The 20,154-nt window shown below is 48.1% G+C and overlaps 1 protein-coding gene across 1 annotated transcript in view; it reads right to left on the bottom strand.

Moving 5' to 3' along the window:
- Window positions 1-20,154, bottom strand: part of utrn (utrophin) — a 560,528-nt gene that overhangs the window by 58,130 nt on the left and 482,244 nt on the right. The window contains 2 exon segments of the mRNA XM_038808060.1: window positions 3,214-3,299; window positions 19,930-20,134. Of these exon segments, the coding sequence (XP_038663988.1) occupies window positions 3,214-3,299; window positions 19,930-20,134 (291 nt within the window).

The following is a 20,154-nucleotide window of genomic DNA, read 5'->3' as shown; positions in this document are numbered from 1 at the left end:
GAGAGAGGCTAAGGCTGGAATAAGGAAGGCTAAGAGGAAGCATGACGAAAGGATGGCAGGCTGTGCTAAACCAAAGAGCAACATTTTCTTCAAACATGGTAAAAGATTAATTATTACATGGTAAAGGATAAGGGCATAGTGTAGGTTAGATGGCCTTTAGATTTTTTCCATGTCGGTGCAACATCGAGGGCCGAAGGGCCTGTACTGCGCTGTATCGTTCTATGTTCTATGTTCTATGTTCTAGTGGGGCCCATAAGCAGGGTAAACTGCTCACTGAAGTGGAGGGTGTGGCAGTGGTACTATGTTTTAAATATAAATTTAGTGTACACCCAATTCATTTTTTCCAATTAAGGGGCAATTTAGCGTGGCCAATCCACCTACCCTGCACATCTTTGGGTTGTGGGGGTGAAACCCACGCAAACACAGGGAGAATGTGCAAACTCCACACGGACAGTGACCCAGAGCCGGGATCGAACCTGGAACCTCGGCGCCGTGAGACTGCAGTGCTAACCACTGCGCCACCGTGCTGCCCTTGGCAGTGGTACTAAACGAGTACTTTGCTTCTGTCTTTCCCAAATTAGAAGACGGTGACATGGTCCAGTTGAAAATGTGGATGTTGAGCAACTGAGCAGTATAGTGACAAAGAAAAGGTGCTAAAAAGGCTGGCAGCACACCAAGTAGAGAAGTTGCTACACCCAGATAGGATGCATCCTACATTGCTGAGAGGGGTAATTTTGGGGAGCCGTTGACATAAATTTTCCAGGCCTCTCTGAACACAGGATTAGTCCCAGGGGACTGGAGAATTGCAAATGTGACACTGTTGTTTAAGAAAGGGGAAAGGATAACCCAGGAAACTGCAGACCGTCAGCTTGACATCAATAGTGGGAAAACTGATGGAGGCCATAATACGGGATGAGATAAATATACATCTTGAGAAAACTAAGTTAATACTAGACAGTCAACATGGCTTTGTCAAGGACAAGTCATGTTTGATAAATTTAATTGAGTTCTTTGACAACGTCACATAGGCAGTGGATGAAGGTAGTGCCATGGATGTTGTACATTTTGACTTTCAGAAAGCATTTGATACAGTGCGACATGGCAGGTTGAAATTAAAAATGTTTGGAATTGATAGGTCCTTGGCAGCATAGATTAGAATTTGGCTATGCAATAGGAAACAGAGGGTAGGTATAGATGGGCATTTTTCAGACTGGACACGAGTTGAAAGTGGTGTTCCCCAGGGCTCAGTGCTTTTTCTGATTTATATAAATGATTTGAGGGGTGGTTGTTCAGGGCAAAATCTCTACATTTACAGATGATACTAAGCCAGGGAGAATAGTGAATTGTGAAGATAATGCTGAGTGACTTCTGAGGGACATTGACAAGTTGGCCAAATGGGCAGACACCTGGCAGATGAATGTCAATGCAGCGAAGCGCGAGGTAATGCATTTTGGTAGAAGAAACACGGGGAGACAATATAGGCTCAGTGGTACAACTTTGAGGGGAGTACAGAAGCAGAGGGACCTCGGAGTTCTAGTGCATAATTCTGTGAAGGTGGCCAGGCAAGTTGAAACAGTTGTTAAGACTCATAGGATCCTTGGGTGTATAAATAGAGGCATTGAGTATAAAAGCAAGGAAGTGATGCTGCACCTCTAAAAATCATTGATCAAACCACATATGGAGTTTTGTGTTCAATTCTGGGCATTTTATTTAAGGAAAGATGTTAAAGCCCTGGAGAGAGTGAAGAGGAGATTTACTGGGATTATTATTTTTTCTCAGGAAGATTGAGAGTCTCTGGGTCTTCCATATCCTCAAAAGGCAGTGGAAGCAGAGTCTTTGAATATTTTTAAGGCAGACCTAGATGGATTCTTGATTAACAAGTGGGGATAGGGGGGGAAATGGTTATTGGAGGTAGACAGGTAGGTGGTATTACGGTTACAAGCAAACCAGCGATGATCTTATTGAATGGCGAAACAGGCTCGAGGCACTGAGTGGCTTCTCCATCATGTGTTCATAAATGTGTTGGAAGTACTTCAGAGAAGGTTTACTGAGTGGGTTGTCTTATGAACAACGCGCTAGTCTTGTTTCCACTGAGGTGTATGAGAGTAAGAGGTGACTTGACTGAAACATATCAGATCCTGAGGGGTCTTGACAGGATCTATGTGGAGAGGATGTTTCCGCATGTGGGGGAATCTAGTACTCGGGATCACAGTTCAAAAATAATGCGTCACCCATTTATGCCTAGATTTTTCTCTCAGTCTTTGGAACTCCCTTCCTCAAAAGACGATGGAAGCAGAGTCTTTGGATATTAGATATATTTTTAAATAAATTTAAAGTGCACAATTTTTTTTCCAATTAAGGGGCAATTTTAGCGTAGCCAATTCATCTATCCTGCACATCTTTGGGTTGCAGGGGTGAGACCCACGCAGACATGGAGCGAATGTGCGAACTCCACACGGTCAGTGACCCGGGGCCTCGGCGCCATGAGTCTTTGGATATTTTAAATGCAGAGATAGATAGAAATAGGAGTAGGAGGCTGCTCCGCCATTCATTATAATCATGGCTGATCATCAAACTCAATAGCCTAATCACACCTTCCCTCCCATATCCTTTAATGTCCTTCGCCCCAAGTGTTATGTCTAACTGCTTATTGAAAACTACTTTCTGTGATAGTGAATTCCACAGGCTCACCACTCTTGAGGGGAGGAATTTCTCCTCACCTGTCTCTACCCCATATCCTCAGAATGTGATAGATTCTTGATAAGGTGAAAGGTTATAGGGGGCAAGTGGGAATTTGGAGTTGAGGTTACAGCCATGATCTCATTGAATGACAGAGAAGATTCAAAGGACCTGGTGGCCTACCCCTGCTCCTAATTCGTTTGTTTGTATCTATTATTTTTAAATTTAGAGTACCCAATTATTTTTTTCCCAATTAAGGGCAATTTAGTGTGGCCAATCTGTTTAACCTACACACCTTTGGGTTGTGAGGGTGAAACCCACGCAGACGCGGGGAGAATATGCAAACTCCATAGGGACAGTGACCCGAGGCCGGGATCAACCCCAGGTCCACAGCGCCGTAGGCAGCAGTGCTAACCACTGTGCCACCAGTGGTATGTTCTTAACCATAGTGACCGAGCATCTGCTTCGATTTGTATCGACCGTGACTGGGTCGGTACTTACATTCAGATCTGCAGTGACTAAGTTGTTACTTACACGTGTATTTTTCCTCCAGGTGACCCTTCGATAGACACATCAAGCCAATTTTCAAAGACAGCACTCCAATTCTTCCACTCCTCCCCCTGGAAAAGATAATTCATAGATTAGCTTTACTTGTTTGAATACAGCACAGGCCCACTTTGATTGCCCTGTGTTCGATCTGCACAGCAATAAAAGCCAAGTATGCTTTCACTTCCATAGATCAATTAAAAGTATATACTTGGCCTCAAGTTTCGACAGGATCTTAATCAGGTTTGTAGACGTTGTATTCCACCCTTTTCTCTTCACAAATATTGCGTTGAACAAAATACCTTCTCCATCTGTGTGAAATGATTTGTATTGCAATCTAAAGCAGTGAAGCGGTTGTACGTGGCATGTAATATATTAGCTTTCCTTGCGGGTAGTCTACAAGCTATTCTTGAGACTCAACCCTTTATAAAGCCACACATCAGGTCTCAGAGGGGTTTGTGTTACCAGCTTTCACTGTGTGAGGTTGAGGAGGAAATGGAACTGCTTGATGATTACTGACTGCTCACTGAATGGGAAAGAGTGGGAAACTCTGGCTCATTTCCCTTCCTAGCACGAGGTCGGCGTGATCATCTACGATTTGAAAATCCGACTGGAAGAGGTTTCCATGTACCATCTAGAAAGACAAGGTCAGCAGACAAATGGAAACATGACCACCTGAAGGTTATCCTCCAAGCCACTCACCATCATGAGTTGGAACTATATTGCCAGTCCTTCATTGTTGTTGGGTGAAAATCCTAGAGCTCCCTCTCTAACAGCACTGTAGGTGTACTTACACCACAGGGATGCAGTGGTCAAGAAGGCCACTCACCACCACCTTCTCATGGGAAATTAGGAATGAGAATAAATGCTGGCTGAGCCAGCAACACCCACATTTTGTTAACAAATTTTTAAAAAACAAGAGCGCTGTCCAACTTCCTATGAGCATTGTTAGAGTTGGCAGAATTCTCTCAGCAACTGAAGCATTTTTAACTGGCAATAATATTCTGGTCTATGTTATTGACTAAGAGAGGTCCTCGCACTGTCATTGTTCAGCTGCAAACAGATAATATTTCCCTCTTTGATTAGGATTTTTTTCATGGGAGACATATGTCACAGGACTGTTGTGTAGCCAAAGCATTTTTTTCAGGTTACCCTGCATTATGCAGCCAATTCTCCACAGAAAAAGCAACACATGTTCACAGAAATTAATAAAGGAAGGGGGGCTTTGGGTGACATCATGTGAGAGCGAGTCACACGAAAGGTGGCTCCCACCAGGGTCTTTGTTTTTGATCCCTTTTACCCATTTTTCCAAGATCTTGGTGTTCAAACCCAGCTGATTGAACTACGTGGCAGTTATTCGATGGAGTTATTTAGAAAGTCTCGACGAAATAGCCCAGCCAGGGAACCTGAAGGAGAGAAGATGGCGGAGACGGCCACGTCCATCATGGCAGACACGCTGGCTGTGGCGATGGAGCAGGAAGCAGAAAAAGTTTGAGAAGAAGACAGACAGCCAGCTTGAGCAGGAAGGCAAAGAGATGAAGGAGTCCTTTAAAGCCACATCGAGGAGGCATTGGGCCTGATCTGAGAGCAACTGGTAAAACTTTGAATGTTGTGAAAGAGCAAGGCGGGACACTGAAGGGCGTGGTGGAGGCCCTGTAGCAAAATGAGGGGTTATTAGAGCCTTGCTGGAAACGGAGATACTGCTTGTGGCGGAGAGCAACAAAGGCCTGAAGGCATAAGTTGAAGACTTGGGAACAGGTCGAGGCGGATGAACCTCAAGATGGTGGAGCTGCTGGGGGGACTGGAGGGCTCAAGGCCAAGCGAGTACTTCTCAGAGATGTTCCCTCAGCTGGGAGGGGGGGGGGGGGGGATGAGGTGTTCGCCCTCCGGGGTTGGATAGAGCCCACCGAGTGCTCCGGCAGAAACCATGGCCGAATGAGGCATCACAGGCAGTGATTATTTACTTTCATAGCTTCCAGAAAAGGAAGCAGGTCCTGGAGTGGACAAAGAAGAACCACAATATTGACTGGGAAGGGCACACAGTGGGGATCTACCAGGATATTGGGACATAGATGGAGTCAAAGGTGGTAATGCATAAGGGGTGCGAATCAGGGTGTTGTATATGGCGAGATTCTCCGGTGCTGATGGGGACCGTTGTAACAGCCCTCCCAGTGATTCTCCAGGCCTCGACGGGCCAATGCCCGCCGGGATCGGCCGAGTCCCGCCGGCGTGTGTTACGAATGGTCCCACCCAGCGGGATCTCGGAGGTCTGTCTGCGGGGGCTGTCCTGGCAGGGGGGGATCCGAACCGCGGGGGGGGGCCTCCACGGTCATCTAGCCCGCAATTGGGGCCTACCAATCTGTGGGCGGGCTAGTTTCGTGGGAGCCTATGTTCCTCCGCGCTGGGCCCCTGTATGGCTCCGCCATATTGCCCAGGGGCCAGCACGGAAACGGGAACCCACGTGCATGCGCAAACTCCCGTCGGCCATGGCGCGTATGCGCGAACTCATGCCGGCCGTGGCGCGCCATCTTTCGGGCGCTGGAGCCGTGGAGACCACTCTGGCGCCGTACTAGACCCCTGAGAAGGGGTGGATAGCTGCCAGGTAAGGCCCGTTGACGCCAGAGTAGCTTGCGCCACTTTTCACGCTGGCGTCAGAACTTAGCCGCAGGATTAAAGAATCGCGGCCCATTTCTTTGAAACACTGGAGCAGGCAGAGCTCTTCATTAAAGAGAAGGGACTGGGACTGGTCTGAGGGCCGAAGGGAACTTTTTATGTGAAAGGCGGGATGGGGTTTGCTGACAATGTCGTATTACAATGTGTTAATGTCTCTTTCTTATTTTTTTCTTGGTTATAAGGATTGTAAAAGGGGTGTTTGATGTGGTACTTGGGGGGGGGGGGGGGAAGAGGAGTATAGTAAGGACGTTAGGGCACCTGGGTGGGGAGGGCATGCCAGGGGGAATTAAGTTCTTATTTTGGTTGGCTTTTTGTGTGGAGATCCTGGATGGGGGCTACTCACTAGCAAGCAGGTATAGCTAGAGAACAGGAGTGGATAAGGAAGAGGGATTGTGACGCTTTGAGCCAATTTTGACGAGGCATGGTGAGTCATTTTTTTTCTTTGATGGGGATGGGGCTAAACGAGGCGGCAGGTATTCTGCAAGCCTGGGGGTGGGGAGTAGAAAGCTACAGTGACCAGGGTATTTTGTTTGTCTCACCCATGGGGTGGGGCCGGTAGCCATGTTAGGAAGAGGGGGGTGATTTTAATCAATGAAAGGATCCACTTCCAAGCGGGGATGTTCTGGCTAATCAGGGCGGTCGGTACTTGATGATTGCAGGCACATTGGAGGGAAAGTCAATGGTCTTAGTGACTGTGTATGCCCTGAATTGGGACAATGTAAACTTTATATTTTTTTTATAAACGTTCTATTGAGGTATTTATGGTTTTATAACAGTGAAGGAAACAAGCCATTTCTGATAGGTAAAAGGATTATTTATTTAGCCATTTTAAAATGAATTTTGACATGGGCTTTAATATTTACATCAAAATGGCTATTACATGCTGCCGACTACGCCAATTGTTGAAATCTACCATGCGGTTCAGTGTAGTCTCGAATACACTTTAACTCAATAGAAATTTAAGCTACATGTCTCGAGTGTGAAATGAAATATTTTACTGTGGTTACAAATCAAATGTTCTCAGTAAACCCCCTGCTAGCAGAAGACTTTAAGAGATATAATCAAACTTACTGGCTTACAAACAAATTTAACTTTCAAAAATACAGTAATGGTTTCTTGCTCAAAGCAAACAGCTTGCGCAGAGTTTAGAGTTAGAGTAGAAATATGAAAATACGAAATAAGGATAGCGAGTAGTTAGATAAATAGTAGAGTGATCCCAGAATGAAAATGGCTGCCCGGACCTCTATCTTTAAGGAAAATGTTATCAGTCTGACTCCATCAGTTCCTACCCCTGTAATGTGTTGATTGGCTTGGATGAGTCTCAAATGCATTTGATTGGATGGTTAGTTGTCAATCATCAATGTGCAACATATATGTGAATATGTTGCATCTTTGGGTGTTTGCTGTGTACTGGAATGTGACTTACACTTTTAATCAGATCTGGTTTCTGCTGACTGCTATACTTATTCACATTTTGAACAATGGTAAATTCATGTTAACTTATGGCGCATATTTTTTACCTTTATTGAATTGTTTAATTTGCTACTAGTTAGGCTGCAAATGTTTCAAATCTATGCTTTTATTATTGTAAGCTGTACGCTTTGTTATCTGTGGTTGTGTTTGCAGTCTCATGATGGAATTATTTTTTAATGAATTTTGACATGGGCTTTAGTATTTACTTCAAAATGGCTAAATCAATTATCCTTTTACCTATCAGAAATAGCTGGTTTCCTTCAAACAGTAACAAAAGAAAGTGTACATACAATTATAAACATAGTGCAAAAGCCATCTTCCTCTCTCACAAGCCCCACCTTTTCTAACCCCCTACTCAACACTAAACTAGCCCCAAAGCCCACCCCCCCTTTCTGCAGATGGTTAATTTTCCCTAAAGAAGTTGACGAACGGCTGCCACCTCTGGGCGATACCCAAACATTGACCCTCTTAAGGCGAACTTGATTTTCTCCAGACAGAGAAAGCTAGCCATGTCAGACAGCCAAATCTCCGACTTCGGGGGCTTTGAGTCCCTCCAAGCTACTAATATCCGTCTCCGGGCTACCAGAGAGGTAAAGGCCAGAATGTCTGCCTCTTTCTCCTCCTGGAATCCCGAATCTTCCGACACACCGAAGATCGCCACCTCTGGACTCGGCGCCACCCTTGTTTTCAACACCTTGGACATGACATCCGCAAACCCCTGCCAGAATTCCCTAAGCTTCAGGCATGCCCAGAACATATGAACATGGTTCGCTGGTCCTCAAGCACACCTTGCGCAGCTGTCTTCTACCCCAAAGAACCTGCTCATCCGGGCCACTGTCATGTGAGCCCAGTGAACAACCTTCAACTGGACCAGGCTGAGCCTGGCACATGTTGTGGACGCGTTGACTCCACTCAACGCATCCACCCAGAGACCATCCTCTAACTCTCCTCCTAACTCGTCTTCCAAATTGTGTCTCAGCTCCTCGGTCTGAGTTTCCTCTGACCCCATAAGCTCCTTATAAATGTCCGAAACCCTGCCTTCTCCCACCCACACTCTGGAAACGACCCTGTCCTGTATCCCCTTTGGTGGTAGGAGCAGGAAGATTGAGACCTGCCTGCGTAGGAAGTATCACTTCCTAAAGGTACCTAAATTCATTCCCTCCCGTAAGTTCAAATTTCACCTCCAGTTCCCTCAAACTGGGAAAGCTTCCCTCTATAAACATATCGCCCATCCTCTCGATCCCTGCTCTCTGCCATCTCCGGAACCCTCCATCTAACTTCCCCGGGGCAAACTGGTTGATTATTGCAAATTAGAGACCAGACCGATGCTCCCACGTCTCCTCCATTGCCCCCAGGGCCGCAACCACCACAGGGCTGGAGGAGTAGCGTGCCGGCGGGAACAGCAGAGGCGCCATTACCAACGCCCCCTTAGAAGATGCCGCCTCTACTCGCTCCCACATCGACCCCCCACCACCCACTTCCTAATCATGGCTATATTCGCCGCCCAGTCATAATTACTAAAGTTCGGGAGTGCCAGCCAGCCCTCCCCCGGCTGCGCTCCAACATCTTGTTAACTCGCGGGGTCTTACCCGCCCATACAAAGCCTAAGATCACCTTGTTGACCCAGTTAAAAAAGGACCGTGGAATAAAAATGGGGAGGCACTGAAACACAAATTGCTATTGCGTTGAGCCTCAAAAGGCTGGAAGGGACTGGTCTGGGGCGGGGTGGAACACAGTCTCGCTATACGTGGATGATCTGCTCTTATATGTATCAGACCCATTGGAAGAGATGGAAGAAAGTATGGGGATTCTGGCTGGTTTTCGGGAGTACCATCATTTACACTGTCTGTACTCTCCCAGGCACTGACTGCGGGAGCACGTCCCACCTCTGAAAATCCTCCTTCATTTGGTCTACTAGTTGGGCCAGATTTAGCTTGTGCATCTGTTCCCATTCCCGCGTCACCTGGATGCATAGGTACCGAAAGCTTCCCCCTACCACTCTAAACGGCAGCTCCCACAATCGCCTCTCCTGCCCTCTTGCCTGGATCACAAACATCTCGCTTTTCCCCATGTTCAATTTGTAACCCGAAAACCAGCCAAAATCCCCCAGAATCCCCATACTTTCTTCCATCTCTTCCAATGGGTCTGATACATATAAGAGCAGATCATCCACGTATAGCGAGACTCTGTGTTCCACCCCGCCCCAGACCAGTCCCTTCCAGCCTTTTGAGGCTCTCAACGCAATAGCCAGCGGCTCTATGGCCAGTCGAACAACAGCAGGGAGAAGGGGCATCCCTGCCTGGTCCCCTGGTGCAGCCTAAAATAGCCCGATGTCAGCCTGTTCATCTGAACACTTGCCACGGGCGCCTGATACAGCAGTCTGACCCAGTCAATGAAGCCCCAAACCAAATCTAAACCACCCAATACCTCACACAGATAATCCCATTCCACCTGGTCAAATGCCTTCTCTGCGTCCATTGCGACCAGTACCTCTACGTCCCTACCCTCTGGGGCATCAAAATTACATTCAACAGCCTTCTTACATTGGCCGCCAACTGTCTCCCCTTAACAAATCCCGTCTGGTCCTCCACAATCACGTCAGGAACGCAGTCTTCATTCCTTGAGGGCAAGATCTTAGCCAACAATTTGGCGTCTGCATTTAGTAGGGAGATTGGTCTGGAGGACCCGTAACTTTGGGTCCTTATCCTGCTTTAGGATCAATGAGATTGTGGCCTGTGACATCGTTGGGGGAAGTCCCTCTCTCTCCTTTGCCACATTAAATGTCCTCATCAGCGGTGAGCCCAGTATCCCAGAGAAGTGTTTGTAAAACTCCACGGGGTACCCATCCGGTCCCGGGGCTTTACCCGACTGCATGGCCTTCAGCCCATCTGCTATCTCTTCGATCCCGATCGGGGCCCCCAGCCCTTCTACCAAGTCTTCATCAACCTTCGGGAACTTCAGCCTCCCGAAGAATTGCCTCATCCCCTCCAGCCCAGCTGGGGGTTCAGACTCATACAGCCTGCTATAAAACTCCTTGAACGCCTTATTGTCCCCAGCTGAATCTCCAACCAGGTTCCCATCCCTGTCCCTTACTTTCCCAATCTCCCGGTCCTCCCACATTCTAAGCTGCTGCGCAGGCATTCTACTGGCCTTCTCTCCATGCTCATAGATCGCCCCACTTGCCTTCCTCAGCTGCCCCACCGCCTACCCTGTAGTTAACAAGCCAAACTCTGCTTGCAGCCTCCATCATTCCCTTAGAAGCCCTGCCTCTGGGGTCTCCGCATACCTCCTTTCGACCTGTAGTATTTCCTTTATCAGTCGGTCCGTCTCTGCTTTGTCTGACTTCTCCCCGTGGGTCCGTATCGAGAACAGCTCCCCTCTAACCATCTCCTTCAACGCCTCCCAGAACACTGCAGCCGAAACTTCCCCCCATGTCGTTGACTTCCAGATAGTTCTGGATACATTTCGCCAGCCGCCCACACATCTCTTCATCAGCTAAAAGTCCCACGTTCAGCCTCCAGTGCGGGCGCTGGCTATCCTCCTTGCACACCTGTAGGTCAACACAGTGCGGGATATGATCCGAGATCGTGATCGCTGAATAATGAGTGTTCACTACCCCTGTCAGTAAAGCCCTAGTCAGGATAAAAAAAGCCAATCCGGGAGTATACTTTAGGCACGCGTGAGTAGAAGGAAAACTCCTTCACTCTCGGCCGCCCAAATTTCCATGGGTCCACCGCCCCCCCGCAACTGCTCCATAACCCCCCCCCCCCCAACTGCTCCATAAACCCTTTGAGCTCCTTTGCCATTGCCGGCACCCTGCCTGTCCTTGAGCTAGATCGGTCTAGCCCTGGGTTAATGACTGTGTTGAAGTCCCCCCCCATGACCAATTTATGTGAATCCAGGTCCGGGATCTTCCCCAACATCCTCCTTATGAACTCCACATCATCCCAACTTGGCGTATAGACATTCACGAGTACCACCGGCAGCCTCTCCAGCTTCCCACTGACCATAATATACCGACCCCCCACGTCCACAACTATTCTTCCCGCTTCGAATGACACTCGCTTATTAATCAGGATCACGGCCCCTCTAGTCTTAGAGTCCAGCCGCGAGTGGAAAACCTGTCCGACCCATCCCTTCCTTAATCTGATCTGGTCAGTTACTCTAAGGCGCATCTCCTTTAGCATTGCCCTCAAAGCCCCTCAAATGCGCAAACACACGTGTCCTCTTAACTCGGCCCATTTAGCCCTCTTACGTTCCATGTGATCAGCCTGGTTGGGGTCTTCTCTCTCTTTCTCCCCCCCCCCCCCCACCGATCAGCCATCACCTTTCTTGGACCAGTCTCCAGCTCCAACCTCCCTATTGTCCCACAGCAAAAGTCCCTCCCCCGTCAGCAGCACATTCTCCCGCTCCCCCCAGTAACAGCACTATACACATGGCCTTCTTCAACAAGTATGACATCTGCTCACCCCCACTGCGCTTCCGTGAGCTAGCCCACCCAGCTAGCTTGGTGGCCCCCACCCATGGCGCCAGACATTTTCCCACCTATTGTTCCCCCCCCCACACCCCCTGCTCGGACACACGCATGCAAACGTAAACAATCCCAACCCAATTGCCCAAAAGAAAAACAGAGAAAATCAAAAAGATGATCCAACATCTACCATTCACACCTCCATCCCCCCATCAGTGCGAATGCAAATTTTAACTCACACAGCTCGTTCGCACACCTCAAATCAATACAGTAGGCATTACAAGTAATGTCCAAAAACAAAAACTGTTTTTTTAAAAAAGAACATGAACACTGCAGCAAGGTTCAGTCCAAACGCCTCAGTCTTCTACCAGCCCCTTCCTTCTAGCGAAGTCCATCGCTTCCTTGGGCAACTCGAAGTAGAAATGCTGCTCTTCGTGAGTGACCCAAAGATGGGCTGGATACAGCAGTCTAAACTTTACCTTCTTCTTAAAAAGGGTCGATTTTATCTGGATGAACCCTGCTCTTCTCCTGGCCATGTCCGTGCTCAGATCCTGATACATAAGCAGGACGCTGTTCTCCCATTTGCAGCTCTGTGTCTGCCTGGCCCACCGTAGAATGCACTCCTTGTCCAGGTACCTGTGGAATCTCACCACCATTGCTCTCGGGGGGGGGTCACTCACATGCGTCTTCCTTGCTAGCGCTCTGTGCGCCCTGTCCACCTCCAATGGTCGGGTGAACGTCCCCTCCCCCAGTAGCTTCTCGAACATAGCCGCTATGTATGTCCCTGCGTCCGTTCCTTCGCATCCCTCCGGGAGACCCATGATTCCAGGTTCAGCAAGCGGGACCCGTTCTCTAGATCCTCCACCTTCTCCTGGAGCTTTTTCTGTTGGTCTCTCAGCATCCCCACCTCCAACTCCACTGCAGCTTGGTGCTCCTCCTGCTCAGGTCAGTTCCTTCTCCACTTTCTGGAATGCCCGATCTTGAGCATCCAGTCTGAGTTCCAGCCGCGCAATCGATTCCTTAATCGGTCCAAGCATTCCTGTTTCTGTTGGCGAAGCGCTCCTGAATGAACTGCATCAGCTGCTCGGTCGACCACTGGGTCATCGAGCCAGAACTCCGGTCGTCCGCCATGCTTTCTCCCGCTGCAACCTCAACCCAAGCCTTCTGCGTTCACCTTTGCGAGCACTCCTGGTCCGCTTCTCCATGTACTGATGTAGGATTCCTCGTCATAGTTGCATCCAACATCAATTTTCCACTTCAGATCCGACAAAAAAAATCGGGGAAAAAGGTCCAAAATTCCGATCCGGGAGCCACCAACTGTGCGACCTACTCAGTCACAGCCGCCACCGGAAGTGTCGACGATGTAAATTTTATAAGGTGGTTGTTGGCCGCCAATACCTAGTCAAAGCTTAGACAAAGAGTCATCCAGACTGGAAACGTTAGCTCCCTTCTCTCTCTCTCTACAGATGCTGTCAGACCTGCTGGGATTGATCAGTATTTTCTGTTTTTGTTTCAGGTTCCAGCATTCGCAGTAATTTGCTTTTATCTTAGGGAATATGTGAAGTTCAATGAGAATAGGATGGTTTCGCCCTCTACTCTGTGGGAGGCGTTGAAGATGGTGATCAGAGGGAAGATCATATAATAGAAGGCAGACATGGACGGGGAGGCAAGGAGCGGCAGAAGTTAGTGGATGAGATCCTGGGAGTGGACCGTGGATATGCGAGCGACCCAACATGGGCAGCACGGTAGCATGGTGGTTAGCATAAATGCTTCACAGCTCCAGGGTCCCAGGTTCGGTTCCCGGCTGGGTCACTGTCTGTGCAGAGTCTGCACGTCCTCCCCGTGTATGCGTGGGTTTCCTCCGGGTGCTCCGGTTTCCTCCCACAGTCCAAAGATGTGCGGGTTAGGTGGATTGGCGATGCTAAATTGCCCGTAGTGTCCTAAAAAGTAAGGTTAAGGGGGGTTGTTGGGTTACGGGTATAGGGTGGATACGTGGGTTTGAGTAGGGTGATCATTGTTCGGCACAACATCGAGGGCCGAAGGGCCTGTTCTGTGCTGTACTGTTCTATTCTATTCTAACTCCGGAACTATTGGCAAGCAGGAAAAAGCTGCAAATGCAATTTGACCTGCTCCCTACAGATAGGGCGGTGCACCTGTTGAGGCGTTTGATTGGGGTGGTGTATGAGTATGGGAAGATGGCCAACCGTCTCTTAGCTCACCAGCTAAGGCAGCAGGAGGCTTCGACGGAGATCATTCAGGTTAGGGATTCTGAGGGCAGGCTAGTTTCCACCCTGAACAAGGTGAATGGGGCATTTTGGGCCTTGAGCCGTCAGAGGGCAAGCGGGGAAATGCAGAGCTTTTAGAGGGTCTTGAGTTTCCAAAGGTGGGGGAGGAACTAGGGGAAGAGCTGGAGGCACCGCTGGGATTGGAGGAGGTCCGAACAGCGTTAGGAAAAATGCAAACAAGGAAGGCATTGGGGCCGGATTGTGGATCGACTGTTTCAGTTATTGATGGGGATGTTTAACGATTCTCTGGCAGGGTTCTCTCCCCCAGACAAGTATGCAGGCATCCTCTTCTCCTGAAAAAGGATAAGGATCCCACAAAGTGCAGGTCATTTCGCCCAATGTCATTGCTCAATGTAGACAAATCTTTTGGCCAAAATCCTGGCGTTGAGGTTGGAACCTTGCCTCCCAGATGCAGTTGGGGAGGACCATGCGGGATTTATGAAGGACCGAAAGTTATTGCACAATGTGAAGCGACTGGATAATGTGGTTCTCAATCTAGCTGTTGGGCCAGAACATGAGATAATTGTTCACTGGATGCAGAAAAAGTGTTCGATATGGTCGAGTAGAGGTACCTCTTCGCAGTTTTGGAGAAATTTGGTTGGGCCCTGGGTTTGTGCTGTGGGTGCGGCTGTTCTATGAGGCTCCTTCTGCCAGCATTCATATCAACATCAGGAGTTTGACAAAGCTTTGATCCGCTTTGACAAAGGATCATCTGGACTCAAAACGTTAGCTCTTTTCTCCCTACAAATGCTGCCAGACCTGCTGAGATTTTCCAGCATTTTCTCTTTGGTTTCAGATTCCAGCATTTGCTTTTATCAGGAGTTTGAGGTCATTTAGGCTGCATAGTGGGACAAGGCAGGAGTGTCCTATGTCTCTCGTTTGTGTTGGCGATTGAGCCATTGGCTGTTGCCCTGAGGGCCTCAAATAAGTGGAGATGGATAGTTAGGGGTGGGGGTGGAACACGGTGTCCTTGTAGATGGATGATCTTCTGCTATACATGAGGGATCCCAGGGACAGTTATGGAGGCCATAATGAGTATATTGAAGAACTTTGGATCCTTCTCTGGATACAAGCTAAATTTAGGGAAGAGTCAGTATTTTGTGGTCAGCACTTCTGGGAGGGCTGCCGGTCTTTGGGGGGGGGGGGGGGGGGGGGGGGGGGGCTATCTTTTCACCTGGCTGGGACAAGCTTTTGGTATTTGGGGGTCCAGGTAGCTCGGGATTGGGCACAGATCCGCAAGTTGAATTATACCAGCCTAGTGAGTAGGGTCAATGCTAACCTGCAAAGGTGGGAGAGCCTACCATTGTCCTTGGCGGGCCGGGAACAATCCATCAAGACGAACATCTTACTGAGATTCTTGTTCTTATTTCACTGTCTTCCGGTATTTTTATCCAAGTAATTTGTTCGGGGATTGAGCAGCTTACATCAGGTTTTGTATAGGCGGGAAAAACTCTAAGGATTCAGAAAGGGGTCCTGCGGAGGGACAGACGGTCAGAGGGACTTGTGCTGCGTACTTTGATGTTTTATTACTGGGCCGCTAACACAGCAAAGGTGTTGGGTTGGCGTGGAGACCCAGGGTCTACCTGGGTACGGATGTAGTCTGGTTCGTGTAGAGGGTCCAGTTTGGGGGTGCTGGTGACATTGTAGTCTGACATTTGCTCCAGCAAAGTATTCGTCAAACCCGGTGGAGGCAACTCTGTCAGCATTTCAAGTTGGGGTCAGTGTCAAGTCGGGCCCCCATTTTTATGAGCGACTTCGAGCTGGCGAAGTTGGATGCGACATTTGAGGGGTGGAAGGGGAAGGGACTGGAGAGGGTGAGTGATTTATTCCTGGAAGGGCGGTTTGCCAGCCTGGATGAGAAAGTTACGATCTTGGGCTCGGATGCGTTTCAGGTACCTCCATGTACGAAATTACATTCAACTGACGTTCCTGATATTCCCAGTTGTGCTGCCATCAACCTGACTGGAGAGAATTTTATCTTGTGTGGGGTCAGAAGAGGGTAGTACGCCTGGCAGATATGGATGGATTTTGGGGGAGGATCGGGTCCTGGTGGAAGGGGTGAAGACCAAATGGGAGGAGGAGTTGGGGCCTATATTGGAGGAGGAGGTGTGGAGTGAGGCCCTTCGCAGGGTGAACGCTACGTCATCCTGTGCTAGGCTGGGCCTGACCCAGCTCAAGATAATGTTTAGGGCGCACCTCACTAAAGCCAGAATGAGCCGTTTCTTTGCGGGATTTGAGGATAGGTCGGAGTGCTGTTCGAGAGGGCCCACAAATCATATGTCCTGGTGCTGTCCCAAGCTTGTGGCTTTTTGGGTGCCTTTTTTCAGCATCATATCGGCAATTATGAACATTTAAACGGAGCCCTGTCTTTTAGTGGCTATATTTGGGGTATCGGACCAGTCAGAGCTGCTGATGGATGGGGATGGGGCAATTGTCCTGGTCTTCACAGCGCTGGCTGTGCGGAGGCGAATCTCCTGATGAGTTGGAAGCTGGCAACACCACCTAGTGCCTTGGCATGGCTGGGTGACTAAATAGGAGTTTTGTACCTCGCGAAAGTCAAATACACCAGGAGGGAGGGAGGGAGCAGTGGGGGATTTTTGGTTCATTAGATTATTGTTTTGGTTTTCTTTTAGTTTATTGTTGTTTGGAATATTTGTACTTTTTTCTATTTTTTGATATAAAATGACAAAAGTTGAATTGGGGCGGCATGGTAGCACAGTGGTTAGTATTGTTGCTTCACAGCGCCAGGGACCCGGGTTCGATTCCGGCTTGGGTCACTGAGCGGAGTCTGCAAGTTCAACCCCGTGTCAGCGTGGGTTTCCTCCGGGTGCTCCGCTTTCTTCCCACAAGTCCCAAAAGACGTGCTTGTTAGATAAATCGGACATTCTGAATTCTCCCTCAGTGTACCCGAACAGGCACCCGAGTGTGGTGACTACGGGCTTTTCATAGTAAGTTCATTGTAGTGTAATGTAAGCCTACTTGTGGCACTACTAAAAAAGTATTATATTATAAAAATACTTTAAAAACAAGAAATTCATAAAATAAAGATTTGTATTTATAAAGTGGCTTTTACGACCTCAGGACACCATAAAGCACTTATGTATCAAAATTAAGCACTTTATAGTCTTAGTTCTAGGACATCACTGCAGGAGTTACTCAGGTCCTAGGGCCAACTAGGTGCAACCATCTTCTGTTGTTTCATCAATGACCTTCCGTCGAACACGAGGTCAGAAGTGGGGATGCTCACAGATGACTGCACAATGTTCAGCACCATTTCTAACTCGACGGATACAAAAGCAGTCAATGTCCTTATGTAGCAAGAACTGGACAAAATTCATGCTTGGGCTGACAAGTGGCAAGTAACATTTGCACCACACGAGTGCCAGATAATTACCATCTCCAATAACAAGGGACCTAACCAACGTGCTTAATATTCAATGGCATTACCTTGTTGAATCCCCTACTATCAACATCTTGGGAATTACCATTGACCAGAAGCTGAACTGGACTAGCCATATAAATACTGTGGCTACCAGAGCACTTCAAAGGTAAAGGAATTCTGCAGCGAGTAACTCACCTCCTGACCCCACAAAGCCTGTCCACTATCTACAAGGCACAAGTCAGGAGTGTAATGGAATACTCTCCACTTGCTTGAATGAGAGCAGCCCCAACACTCAAAAAGCTCGATATCGGGGCAGCCTCACGGCGCTGAGGTCCCAGGTTCGATTCTGGCTCTGGGTCACTGTCCGTGTGGAGTTTGCACATTCCCCCCGTGTTTGCGTAGGTTTCACCCCCACAACCCAAAAGATGTGCAGGATAGGTGGATTGGCCACGTCAAATTGCCCCTTAATTGGTAAAAATGAATTAGGTACTCTAAATTAAAGACAAAAAAGCTCGATATCACCCAGGATGAAACAGCCCCCTTGATTTCACAATTAAACCCCTTCACATTCAATCCCTCCACATCGACGAACAGGAGCAGCAGAAGATGCAGTACATGAACTCATCAAGGTTCCTTAAGCAGCACCTTCCAAACCCACAACCACACCATCATCTGAAGACTCCCCATCCTGACTTGGAAATATCGTGCCATTCCTTCACTGTCTCTGGGTTAAAATCCCGGACCTCCCTCCATAACAGCACTGCGGATGTACCTACACCTGACTGCAGCAGTTCAAGTAGGTAGCTCACCACCATCTTCTGAAGGGCAATAAGGATGGGCAATAAATCAATAAATGCTGGCCCAGCTAATGACGCCCACATCCAGTAAAATGAACTAAAGTGGGGATATTCGTTGATGACTGCACAATGTCCAGCACAATTTGCAACTCCTCAAATACTGAAACAATCCATGTCAAAATGCAGAAAGGCCTGGACAATATCAAGGTTTGGGCTGACAAGTGGCAAGTAATATTTGTGCTGCATAGGTGCCATGCAATGACCATCTCCAACAAAAGAGACAGTGAATTGAGCAATAATAATAGAACCACCCAAGTCTAGCAAATAATGCAGATGAGCTGAGAGCACAGATGGAAATGTGGCAGTCTGATACCACAGCCATTACAGAAACATGATTAAAAGAAAGACAGGAATGGCAGCTCAACCACCTTGGTTACAGGCTTTTCAAAAAAGCATAGTAAATTTTTGACCAGTAAAAACACAATGGGCCAATTGGGCTTATTCTATCCCCATAAACCTTTTGTGATTCTAAGTCACATGAAGGCTCAAGGGCATTCAGCCTCTGATCTCTGGGTAAGCGTTCTCCAAGGCGGCTTTCAGGATGCGGCAACAACGCAAAATCGCCGAGCAGAAACTTATACCCAAGTTCTGCACACATGAGTACGGCCTCAACTAGGACCTTGGATTCATGTTGCATTACATTCATCCCCCACCTCTGGCCTGGGTTTGCGAAATCCTACCGACTGTCCTGGCCTGAGACAATTCACACCTCTTTAACCTGGGGTTACCCTATCTATGGATCTGTAAAGACTTAACTACCCGCAAATGCTTGCATTCAAAGCATTGTCTGGCATCTTTGACTTTGTCTCTATATATATGTTTCTGGAACATACGTCTTCATTCACCTGAGGAAGGAGCAGTGCTCCGAAAGCTAGTGATTTGAAACAAACCTGTTGGACTTTAACCTGGTGTTGTAAGACTTCTTATAGGAATTATAGAATCATATAAATCCTACACTGCAGGAGGCGGCCATTTGGCCCATCGTGACTGAACCCGACTCTTTGAAACAGCACCCCACCTAGGCCCCTGCCTTTTCACTGTAACCCCACCTAAGCCTTTGGACACTAAGGGGCAATTTAGCATGGCCAATCCACCTAACCTGCACGTCTTTGGACTGTGGAAGGAGACCAGAGCACCCGGAGGAAACCCACACAGTGACGGGGAGAATGTGCAAACGCCACAGACAGTCACCTGAGACGGGAATCAAACCCGGTCCCCTGGCGCTGTGAGGCAGTAGTGGTTTGTACTGTATCCATAGATAAATTATTTAGTTTGTGAAGGAGATTATAGCTCTTGTTCCTAATGCTCAGTGGCCAGCATTTTACATCCCCCACTCCCCATCCCTCAGCGAGTCTGAGGAGGTGGTGGTGGTGATGGAAGGAGGAGGCGCTCGCAAAATTGAATGGAGGGGCTTGTCTCCAGGATATACGAGTATCAATTTCAGTTAATTGACAATCCCCACATTTGCTTAGCTGACTAAGCATATATCAAAATACAATATAAAATAGTCAGTTTATGAACTTGGAAGTCAATCCAAACCACACAGGTGAAAACAGTACGTACGTATCAAAGACATTCAGCAGCCAGTTCAAACACATATCGACACAGAGTGGCACATTAACCAAGTCCTATTTATGGTTTTGTTCCAAGCCATCATAAATGGTTGTTAAACAGTTGATCACTTCAGTCACATTTAGAAGTTGCTCGTTTTGTATCAATTTGTGCTGCTCGAAGATGCATTGTGCTGTGTGTAACTCCAACAGATCCACTACAAAGGAGGAAGGAAAC

Source organism: Scyliorhinus canicula, chromosome 1 (genome assembly GCF_902713615.1).
Source record: "Scyliorhinus canicula chromosome 1, sScyCan1.1, whole genome shotgun sequence".
NCBI lineage: Eukaryota > Metazoa > Chordata > Chondrichthyes > Carcharhiniformes > Scyliorhinidae > Scyliorhinus > Scyliorhinus canicula.
This window is presented reverse-complemented; position numbering and strand designations above follow the sequence as displayed.